This window comes from Ischnura elegans, chromosome 1, assembly GCF_921293095.1.
Source record: "Ischnura elegans chromosome 1, ioIscEleg1.1, whole genome shotgun sequence".
Lineage (NCBI taxonomy): Eukaryota > Metazoa > Arthropoda > Insecta > Odonata > Coenagrionidae > Ischnura > Ischnura elegans.
Window position 1 is genome coordinate 61,670,490 of NC_060246.1, and position 12,209 is coordinate 61,682,698.

Consider the following 12,209-nt stretch of genomic DNA (forward strand, 5'->3'; position numbering starts at 1 on the left):
TCTTATAAAGCAGTTTATAAAGTCAAACCCGTTCTTGGGGCAAGTTTATGCTATGCTAGGCTGATACTTGACTATTACTCATTCTATGACTATTCTCAGGAACAAGTACGTTCTGATATACAGCAGTTTTTGTTTTGTTATAAGGTGGACGAGCAAATAAAACGGATGGTTTACCAACTCTTGAACATCCCACACATATTTGACCATGAAAAGAAACATGGGTTTTCTAGATTCAGACCACAAACACTCACTTCGTAATTTGTTCATCGTCATTGCGATTGCAACTCACATTGGAAACTGAATTCGCTAAAACTCAATGGGCAAATCGGTTGGGATCATGAGAATCCTCGGAATGAGAACTACTTTGAATTTTTATTTGAGTATAGTCACTTGAATCGCATTGATTAACAGTTATTTTAATCGACAATCGTGTTCCATTGCATAGTTGGTGTTGGTTTAGATTTTGAAGCATTATGACCACTGAACCAACCTTCAGCTGTAAATTATGCAGTGGTAAGCCAGGCATAACCAAGAAGCTTAAAAATGCAGATTGATAGATAGAGACTTCGTCTTCGTTTGTTACACAGTCAATAGATTTGAGTGACAGCAGAGTGCCAACGATTTGATACTGAATAACGAAGTTTAAATAATACACATCTTCGTTCTTGATCGGAAACACTTTGTTAATGAGCTCATATTTTGATGAAACGAAATAGCAAAAATTCTGAGGGAATGAAATGAATCCACTTGTTTGTCGACAGGAACATGTCCATTACTGATAGTCAACAATTGCTTGGAGATTTGTTTACAAATACGATAGTGACGAGTCAATTCGAGCTGGGCTTACCTGGAATTAAGTTTAATATTATTAAGAAACTCAGTCAATAAATTGGCAAAAAAAAACAAATCTTCTAGTTTTGACTGACTTCACAGCTTTTGCAGTGTTACCAACTCCCAAAAAAATACTCCTAAGAAAAAGATTAATTTTTTGTTGACTTTTACTATTTATTCTGTTATCTGGGGCTGTGATGAACCCAATAAATCAAATACATATAATTAAAATCGGTATAGCCGTTCTCGAGTTATAAATGGTGTAACTAACACGATTTTAGACATTTTTTATATATTTATATCTAGATATGTCCAAACGTCAGAATGATAACAAAAAATAATAAATATATATATATTTTTTGAGGGCTCACTACCTTCGCAAAAAACATTGCGGGAGACGATCTCATCTTCCCTTTTCTGATACCAGCACTAAATTTTTTACTAAATTAATTTTTAAATTTTCATGCAGTTACTGATCTTAAGAAAGGAATCTCATTATAGCAATGAAGATAGTTATTCTATCTTCATTGTGAAAAAGTACATGTTATATCATTTCTGTATATTAAACAACAAAATAAAATATATAATTGCATGTATTTTTGAAATCTACATTTCTGCAGAAATTATGAAAGCGAGTAAGTATATGTGTATTCCCCACTGTATATTAAATAAGACCAGCATTTTCATACAAAGATGGTGGAGGAATCGCTTCTATTACTGTTTGATTGTGGTTCTATCCGATGAGGTGTTGTTAAGAAAGAAACTATGTACTAATAAATAATCAACTATAATAAAGGTAGCTAAGTGACCTCTAATTTCCGGGTTCTTCAGCCGCGTCTGTCGTTTTTGGTTGACAACAGTTTCGGAAGCCATCCTGCTTCCGTCTTCAGGTCGAAGGTGAGAAGTTTTCATTTTTTGCCGTCTTATATAGCACTGGCCGATCTCCTCCTGTGCTATATAAGACGGCAAAAAATGAAAACTTCTCACCTTCGACCTGAAGACGGAAGCAGGATGGCTTCCGAAACTGTTGTCAACCAAAAACGACAGACGCGGCTGAAGAACCCGGAAATTAGCAGTCATCGTGAACAACGCCGCGGAAACCTACGCACGAATTTCAAGGTAGCTAAGTGACTACTAAGTTTGTGAAGATGATACATAACCTAGGAAATGCCTTGATTTACATGAAGTAGTCATCTATTCTGAAGGCATAGGTGACTACTTCATGTAAATGAAGACATTGGAAATATGCATATGGGTTTATATGGTTTATTCATGGGACCAAAAAAAATCATTGTGTTAAGCGAGGTCATCTGACATTCTACTGTAGTTTCATTCGAGTTTTAAGTGTTAAAATGCCTTAATTTAGGGAACTATTGATTTTATAACCTCAAACGTAGGTAACTCTACATGTAGAGAAGCTATTGTGAAGACAAATAACCAATTATCTGACACTTCTGTGGTAACATTGTGCACTGTGTGTTACAATGGTGGTGTCGAGTCATTTTTGCAACTTGCTCCTTGTTTGAAAGGGCCTTAATACATGTGATGAAGATTAGCTGATTGAAGCATTTTTTTTTATTTCTCCTTAATTTCAACTTATTCTTCTTTTTCAGATAATATGAAAGACATGATTATTGCTAAATTAAGCTCTCAGTGTGTAGAGATGTATGATGATGTTGCCAAACAGCTGCAGAAGGAAGCATTACGCTCTATTTGGGATAGAGATTGGATAAATACAGTGAGTGAATTTTGTTATTCTTATTTTGTAATTCACATACCGTATAAGCGCGTGTAAGAGGCGCACCTTTTTTCCCAAATATTGCAGCCGAAAATGGGGGTGCGCCTCTTACACAAACTTCTTATCTTCCCCCCCTCCCCTTCACCGGTAGCAAGTTCCAGGGGAACTGAGTGGCCTTGGTTTTCAGCGTGAGTCAGTCATCTGAAACCCTGGGTCAAAAATCAAGCGGCAGGCAGGGGAGTTTCTCCCTTAGTGACGTATTTTTAAAATGCTCCTGTTTGAATTTCTAGCAAGCATCGCGCCGTCACGTCGGTACCCCAGAGGTGAACATTGAAAAGATCGCGCGGGGTGATTCGCTCCGGAGCGCACGCTAAATTTATTGCCACGAGTGGGCATCCCGCGGCATTTATACTGCATATAGTAATATTGGTGTCACAACCTGCTGTTGAAAAAATTCGAACGAGTGTGCTCATTGTTGGACTTAATGGTGGATAGAAGAAATCGGAAATGCTTATAAGTGAAGAGCGCTGAAGGAGAGGTCGAGGGGAAGAGGGCTCCCTCCCCTCCGTATTTAAAGCTACGAGCGAAGGAGCAAGGGAAGAACACGTCCGATCTTGCATGTGACGTCGTTGCCTTTAAAGCGAAGGGGCGAAGGCGCAGCAATGTGATATACGCAGTTTGCGTTGCCTGAGTTTCCAGTCCGTCTCGTCTTGTTTGAATGCGCTTATGCTACGCTTGTTTCTTCCGAAATTGTGCTGTTTGGACTATGTTGAATATTAGTAGCCTTATTTTAGCTATAAATCTTTGTGTCAATCAATTAGAGCTCAAAAAACTTAAATGCTGTAAGATATACGTCGCGTTAGGTCTAATTCTTTTTAGAACCTCGAGTGTGTCAAACAATTGCTGAAAGATATCGAGGTATCTTCAAGCTCAGAAGGTGACTCACGTAGCATTTGACCTCCAGAAACTTGGGGAATTGAACCTGGTAGACCGAAAAAGGTCAGTTGGTGGAATGGGGTAGGGATGAAACATGTTTCCATTGTTCCCCTGTAACTTGATATTTTCCTGTGGAGTCTCGGAAAGGAAAAAAACGGCAGAGGCATTAGCTGATGGAGAGCCGAGTGTAGTTCCCTTGCACACACACACCGATTTTGGACGGCTGGTAAAATATTGGCCGATATTTTACCGGCGAAGCGATGCTTGCACACACGCCGGATTTTTACCGGTCAAACACGTTGCTAAGTTTTGGAGCCGGCGTCGGCGATCCACAGTGACAATAGCCGGCAGCTAACCGGCATTTTGCCGGTGCCGGCGTGTGGTCGGTACGTGTGCAAGCTCCAATGCTCTCCCATTGTTCACAATTGGAATGTGGACGGCCGATATTTTACCGGCCGTCCAAAATCGGTGCGTGTGCAAGGGGCCTTAAATCTACGACGTGGTTATTATCCTACGGCACTGAGGTTGCCCCGATTGTTGTTCAATCTCTTGGGAAAGCTCATGCCATTTGCCTGTCGTGTTTTGCCTTAAAATTTTCCACGGCTGCAATTCTATTGTAATACTCCTGCGAGAGCTTTTAAACAAAATTGTTCGTGAGTAGGACAAGCAACGTAGAGCGATGGCGTATGCAAAGAGAGGATCGGAACTCTTTCTACTCCCTCTTATGCCGCCGCAGTTATCAAAATTTCCTCTTTCAAATAGTACTGAAAGAGGACATTTCGATAACTGTCGAAATTCCAGGCATACGTCTGCAACACCGAACGATAGAATAAAAAAAATGTCGCAAAATTTTTTTTCTTTATAGCTTCGATCCTCAAAATAGGGGTGCGCCTCTTACACGTGTGCGCCTCTTACACGTGTGCGCCTCTTACACAAGCTTATACGGTATATGTAAGGTCTTGGTCTATTAAGTTTAAATTTTTTCTAAACTATAGTGCTATGAGTACAAAAGTAGCTTCAAGTGATAGCTACTTAGCTCTCTTGCTTCCTCGGTGAATAAATGCCTGCATACTAGGTGGGACTTCGGCTCGTATTGCATAATCGAGGTGTTTCCTTTTTAATTCTTTTAAAAATGGTCATCTCACAACCTCATTTAATATCCTGCTTTTTTGCATCCATAAATATTTAAATATCCAAGAGAAATATTTAGAAATTGGTAGAGGTAAGAGGCTCTGCAATGGAAAAATATGGCAGTTTTCTCCATTGATTTGAATTGTTACTCCTTTTCTAGAAGCTTTCAAATATTTTTTCCCTTCTTGTATGAGGTTATAAAATAATTGCTCTCATATTACTGCATTAAGCTCTGTTCAAAGCTCACAACTGCAGGTCTATATATAATGAATAAAACTTCGGGCCACCCCAATGTCATTATATAGGGGCTTCACAGTATGTTCAGGTATATGGGAGGTTGGTGGTAATGAGACAAGTTAATTTATGGCCCCTTTTTCAAGGATGACTCAAGGTCTAAACATTTTCATCGAAATGGATAAGCCTCTTGATGTCCACCCTACTCCTCATTGAAATAACTATAATAAGTGTTGAGATTTATCAATTATTTTTCAACCTCTCAGGTATGCACAAAACAAGGACTGTATCAAGGAATTGCTGATTATCATAAGAGCTTAGTTTGCCGGGATGCCAAGGAGGTCGGAGAGGAAATAGCACGCTTAGAGGTTTGTTATTAAAGACTATTGTGACAATATTATTTTGAATATTTCATCTTGATATTAATGAGGGATGAGCATAAGTATGGTATATTGTTGCTGAACTATTCCTGAAAGTCTTTTTTTATCCTGTCCTAAATTTATTCATTGAGAGATGAAATGATTTTGCTGTTATCATGCCTTTATTCAAATCGCCATATTTAAACCTGTCCTTTATTTTCTGTTGTTAATATGATAAATATTGATGGAAAAAATCGGGAAACTGAATGAAATTAATGCATAAATTGTCTTCTGTTTCAGGTTTCCTTGTCAGCAATGAAAACTGCCCAGCAGAGTACTATTAGAAATCCTCTCTTGCAAGACTATGTAAATAAAGCAAAGCTAAATTTAGCAGAAGCAAAGAAGAACAATGACTTCATTTATCATGATAGGATACCTGATCCAAAATCTTTGCCCCCTATTGGGAAGTTTTGCCCTGCCAAAGCCACTCCTCTACCAGATAGATTTAGTACCAGTTTCACAGGTAATTTGTGTATTTTGGTTTGTATGTATTGCAGATTTTTGGAATGACCATCACTTATCATCATTGTTTATTGTCTGTTCTTGCCAATTGAGTCACTGTGATTAATCTATTTTTTTTAAAGAAATTATGTGCTTGTCTGTTCATCATTACATCAGTTATCTCTTAGTTATCTAATAAGGGGTCTAACAGCCAGTTTTGTGCAGTCTTAATTTTTTTTTAAATCTCAAGGTGTCCCTTAAATGGATTGTTAAGATTTCCAAATAATGATAAAAATATGCCAAATTTCTGTTGGCCAAAAAATAGCCGAGGGCTATGGTGGTAGATTGATAAAAAATTAAAGCAGTCTGCTATGTCAAACTGTTATGTAGTTTTTCGATTTATTTAACTCTATTGGGAAAAACACATGTGCCGATAATTTTGTGTAGGACAACAAATAGGGTCATGGTTAAAGGGTGAGGTAAAAAAGGGAGAATGAAATTTTGGTGCGGGAGTTTTTTTGTTGAGTGTTGTCTTATCAGCTCTATTAGTTGAATTAGTGGCTTGAGATGGAGGCAAAGGGGTGGGAACTATTGGAGTCTACTTAACTTGTTATTTGTTTGCTAAAAGTTAGGGATGGACGGATCCAGGATTATTTTCGGATTCGGATCGGATCCTTGATTTTCGGAGCCGGATCTTTCAGATTGGATATTTTCGGATCTAAAAGCATTTTCAAATTTCTGCTATTAAACGAAGTAATAGGGAAGTGCACTAATTTTTTTTTATTGCTGAATTTGAAAGTTTAGCCTAAAAAAGAAACATTAGTATAGTCACTTTTATTTTCTGCATCTGGGGTATGCACTTTAAAACGTTTTGAAAGTCGGAAAATTTCATGTTGCGCTGAAACACAGTGCCTCCATCTTGATTGAGATGTGACGTCACAAGGCAGTAGTCACCAGTGGAGTATCGCTGTATTCCGTCGCCTTCTTTAGCGCGGCGAGAGTTTCCGGGAATCGGTGGAGTTTGCTTCCTAAAAATGTCGCCTAGTACCGAAAACATGAATTCAAAATAGTATTATAAATGTTTTTTTGTTCCAAATTTCATCTCGACGTCGAAACAAAAGCCTGGAGAAGATATTCATTCCCGTGCCTTAAGCACAAGCTATAAGGAATAAATGGTTCAAGGCTGCTCCTGACTCTTACCTATCGATGATATTCTGTTTTGAAGATCATTTAAGGTATTGTAAGATCAAATTGATATTTATATTATAATAATTTACTTAATAAGTACCTCAGTCACATCAGAAAGTGTGTTGAGTCAAAATATAGCATCTTCCGCGTAGACCTACGTAATTTATAAACTGAAAGTAGTTTGGTTAAAGAATTATGGCGCGACTGTTTTTTTACACGACCGGGAAAAATGCGTACTTTGCCCATGATATGTGCATATATGATAACAAACGATTTTTGTTAAAGTTAATCTTTATTTGTTGAAATTAGTACATTTATAGGTGATACAGATATAAAGGTACACGGCAGGTCGCGCGGCGTAATTTGTACTCCACTGGTGACGGGTTCATCTTGCTGATCTAAAAAATTAGCTACAATACCTCGAACTTTGAAAACTCGCAATATAGGCTGTCAAAGGACATTGTAAGAATACACGAGACCATTATAGCCCAGAATGTACGTACAATGTCGAAATCCTTGGTTTTCAAAGATTGACGTATTTTATACGCCAGCGCGCCCGGTTCAGGGTTATCAACTTTTATTTCATCCTATTTGTTAGTTGAAATTATATTTCAGAATGGTTCTTTTAGCACTGCTACTGAGGTAAACTGGTAGGTACTGAGTACAAGGTACTGAGGTATGTACTGAGTAAGTATTTAACTCCCTTTGGAGTAATGTGAATTACTAGTGTTCGAGATATATGGCATTTTATATTCGCTTTGTGTTCTTATTAATTATGCCTGTACGCATATTGTTGCTTGCCGCGAGCCTTTAATGGTATGTGCTCTTGCAAGAGTGGTTTTCATTTTTAATGTGGAAGTTGATCAGTATAAGCAAAGAAAAAATTAACATTTTAACGCACACCAACCCTTGTAGTCATCGTATCTCGGCGTTTGTAATGACACTGCTAAAATACCTAAACGCCATAATGACGATAAAAAAATTGTCTCATGTCAATGATTGCTGCAATTATAATTAATGATAAACTAAACGCCGTATGATCACAATGAAGGCAACAAAAAATAATGCCATAACGTAGACTTGAACCACGGTCCTTCGGTTATCATCTTTCCTTTGACTCGTGCACTCTACCAATACCCCAACCCACCCGTTGAGAAATGGAGGATATTTTGAATTTATATATATAACTTGTACAAAGTAACGCATGAAAATTAATTAATTACAGCCTAACTAACGCCCTAATTGAAAAAGATGCAGCAAGGTACGCGGTCTCCCCTTGTTAGCCTTAACGTCTCGCATTTCTGTGGAGCGTTGAACCTGTCCTCCTTATTCAAAAATTCAGTAACCATAAATACATCAAAGTTTGGTATACCATTTATAAATCGTTGGAATTTTCCTTCCCCCAACCAAGATTATCTTTTCTTTAACCCATCCTGGACAGCGAACCATTGCAACAACCAGCCAGCTCGGAAATAAGGCTAACATCCCATGATTCTAGTAGCGAAGGGCGAACGTTCCGGCCGGCGTGAATACATACGCAACGAATAAGTCTTGCAGCAAACGTCTGAAATAGGTTTATTAGTTTGACTCGGTTCTTACAAAAAAAGTTTTGGCATGATAAACGGCATTGTGCCAAAATATACCCAGCGAAAAATAAATGCCATCATGCATTTATTAAAGATTCAAGGCAGTAGCAGAAGGCAGCTTCTACACCGTTTAGTTCTACCACTATTATTGCATAGAAAAATTACAGAATTTGAGGGTATCCGTTTTTTGGTGTCATAAAATATCTTCAGATTATATATGTGGCTGCTTCTCTTTTGAGTAAACGACTTCATCATTGCGTAATATATTAATATTCATTTACGTGTCAACTTCAAGTTTGGAAAGAGTATACTCTAGTAGTGCTATACTATAGTACGAATAGCACTACTAGAGTATACTCTTTCCAAACTTGAAGTTGACGCGTAAATGAATATTAATACATTACGCAATGATGAAGTCGTTTACTCAAAAGAGAAGCAGCCACATATATAATCTGAAGATATTTTATGACACCAAAAAACGGATACCCTCAAATTCTGTAATTTTTCTATGCAATAATAGTGGTAGAACTAAACGGTGTAGAAGCTGCCTTCTGCTACTGCCTTGTGACGTCACGGCCAATATTCAACATGGACACCCGTTTTCGCGGCCTTTGAATTTTTCCATATTTCAGACGGTCATCTCGAATCAAGTATTCACTATTAGGATTTAAACTGTGGTTTTACGACATTATGTTATTCTGAACTCTAATTTAAAAAATGTGTTTGGTGCATTTGAAACACTAGTGCACTTCCCTATTATTCAAGTTTATTGTGGGTGCATACAATCAAAGGAATGTATTAGATTTTCATACACATTTTAATATTGTTATAAATTAAAAATCATTTTTATAGGCTTTCAAGTTGTTTTTTAAAAACATCTTTACATGTGCAGAACCTTAACTCTTACGCTTGGGTTTGGAAATGAAAATAGGAAAAATCTTCAGATAAACCACTGACCAGACTAGTCTGGGAGGTCCGGAACCCCCGAAATATAAAAACACAATTACATACTTTGCTTCATAAAAGGAAACAAAATATTGAAAAATCATGAATTTACAATAGATTCCTTGAAAAATGAATTTTTTTTTCGATTATCAAGGGTGTTACAATTAGTTTGAAACCCTCTACTTTGTACCTTGTTGTTTAAAAATTTTCACCCCTGGTTTTGGACCCCCCCTAACGAAATTCCTGGCTACCCCACTGCCATCGACTGAATTCAAATTTACCTTACGCATGTTTCCCCTGAATTTTGTCGCTTTCTCATCGCATACCAACTTGTGTTCCACCCAAAAATGCTTCAGTATGGTGAGGTGGATTTAGCACTTTCTCGCGATAATTTCACACCTCAGTGCACGCACATGGCATACATTAATTCTCCTTATCTCAACAGAAATGTTTCTACACAATGAAAGACATTTTTATCATTATATCATTAAATTATATTGCAACTGTGCAATCAGCAACATAACAGTATTTAAAATAGCATTAACGTCACCTGTGAAGAGGTGCGCAACCGCTCAGCATGAGGAAGGGGTGGGCAGCAGAAGCACATAAAGGAGAGGTGAAGGGGAAGGAGCGGTGGAGGGAAAGGAGCATGATCCTCCGTATTTCAAGCAACGAGGCTACAAATGCGGGAATCAAGGACAAACAAGTCAGATCTTGCTATAGTGACGTCCTTGCCTTCAAAGCGAAGCCGGGCGTGCTACTTGATATATACAGTTGGCATTTTCAATCCGTCTCTACTTGTTTGAGGGGTTAATCTCGTGCTTGTTTCTTTGAAAATTGTGCTGTTTGGACAATGTTGCATATTAGTATACTCTAAATGTAAATAGAAAAATTAGTGGCAATCAATTACAGCTGAAAAATAAACAGAAATATTGTCAGGAATGCGTCGCGTTTGGTCTAATTCTTTTTTAAATCTCGTGCATGTCATTAGTTGTCGAAGCTATGAAGACATCTTCGGGCCCAGAAAGTCACTCACCTAGCATTTGTCGTCTAGAAACGGAGAATTGAAGCAGGTAGGCCAAAAAAGGTCAGTTAGTGAGATGGAGTAGGGACGAAACATGCTTCAATTATTCTCGTGTAATTTGATATTTTCCTTAGAAGACAATGATTTATGGTCGGTGTGATTTCGGAAACAAAAAAAAACACCAGTGGCATGGACTGATGGATGGCCGAGGTTGATTTTCTGAAATCTGCGACGTAGTTACTTTTGACGTGGTTATTATCGTACGACGCTGAGATTCCCCCATTGTCATGGTGATGATTGTTTAATGTCATTGGAAGAGTCACACTGTATGCCAGTCGTATTTTGGCTTCTTTATTTTCCAAGGCTGAAATTCTGCTACGTATCCTCTGCGAGAGCTTTAAAACAAAACGGTTCATGAGTTGGACAAGAATTGCATGCGATGGCGCATTCGAAGAGAGAATCGGAACTCTTTCCACCCTTATGGCGTTGCATTCACTGAAGCTATTATTTAAAATTTCGGATCCAGATCCAATGTCTTCTGCGACTTTGGATCCAATGTATCCGATGAAGGGCAATATCCGCTGATATTTGGATCTGAGGTATCCGATCCGACTATCCCTACTAAAAGCCTATTGAGTTAAATTAGTTTGTCAATGCAGACCATTATCAGTCAATGTAAGATTTCCTAGTTGCTGATTTAGGTGCTCATTTTTACAGTCAGCTTCTTATTCAGGCTTTTATTCTGGTCCTTTTTAAATAGCAGTTAGGTACAGCTAACATTTGCTAGCCATGAGAAGATAGAATGTCAGTCATGGTAGGAGTACATGATTTCTTCGCTATCTTGAGTTAGTGACTGCCATAATCACCAAATTAAATGCCATGGTAGAGTTGGCCTACCTATGGTTATTGTTAAATTAGGGTTGAAGCTGTGTGAAAGATTCTTCACTTTAAGTCAGTTGAGGGCTATACTGGAAGTTATTAAACTGGTGCAAGTATAAATATTTTTGCTTAGATTATTTTTGGTCTCTTCAATTTTTGACTTTATTATCTGATATGTTGGAGGCTCTATCTGAAATAATTGAAAATCTTCTTTCCCATTTAATCTAGATTTGTTCGCTGCATTAGTGCCTGTAGCTGTTCATCAAGCAATGGCTGCTTATGATGCAAAGAAAAATGAAATAGTCAATGCTGAAGTTTTGAAACTGCGTGAAAGCACCCAGCTATTGAACAGGTGTGGAATGCTATTAATGTCTATTAAGTAATTCACCAGTTGAGTGTCTTATGCAATATATGTATTCCAATGTTTTTATCATGTCAATTATTATTTGGCTATCTGTAAATCCTAATGAGGGAGAGTGGTCACTGATGTTAATGAAAAGTTAAAATAACTTTGGTTCCAAATTTCAATAGAATATACTTTATATAGACAAACTGGAATTAAAGTTACTGTTCTGCTGAGTATCTAAGGAGTTAATCCTAAGTCTACTTTTTAGGTAATAGATAGTTTTGAATTACAATATTCCTAGATGTGTTTTGAGTTATGTTCTTTGCAGTCTCTATTCATCTGGGGCTTACAAGTTGTCAATTTTATTATTTTTTTAATTTAATTTTTATATTATAAGCCAATAGTAGATCTTTGTGTTAGATGAAGAGGTTTATTCCTTCTAAATTGCTCATGAACTGTAGTGGTGAATTGTAATTGAGTAATCCAAGCTGATCATATGTTCAGCAATTCA

General features: G+C 37.5%; 1 protein-coding gene across 1 annotated transcript in view; it reads left to right on the top strand.

Moving 5' to 3' along the window:
- Nucleotides 1-12,209, top strand: part of LOC124161747 (programmed cell death 6-interacting protein) — a 37,547-nt gene that overhangs the window by 2,378 nt on the left and 22,960 nt on the right. Inside the window, exons 5-8 of the mRNA XM_046538013.1 lie at nt 2,445-2,569; nt 5,137-5,238; nt 5,530-5,752; nt 11,581-11,704. Of these exons, the coding sequence (XP_046393969.1) occupies nt 2,445-2,569; nt 5,137-5,238; nt 5,530-5,752; nt 11,581-11,704 (574 nt within the window). The remainder of the gene's footprint in view (nt 1-2,444; nt 2,570-5,136; nt 5,239-5,529; nt 5,753-11,580; nt 11,705-12,209) is intronic.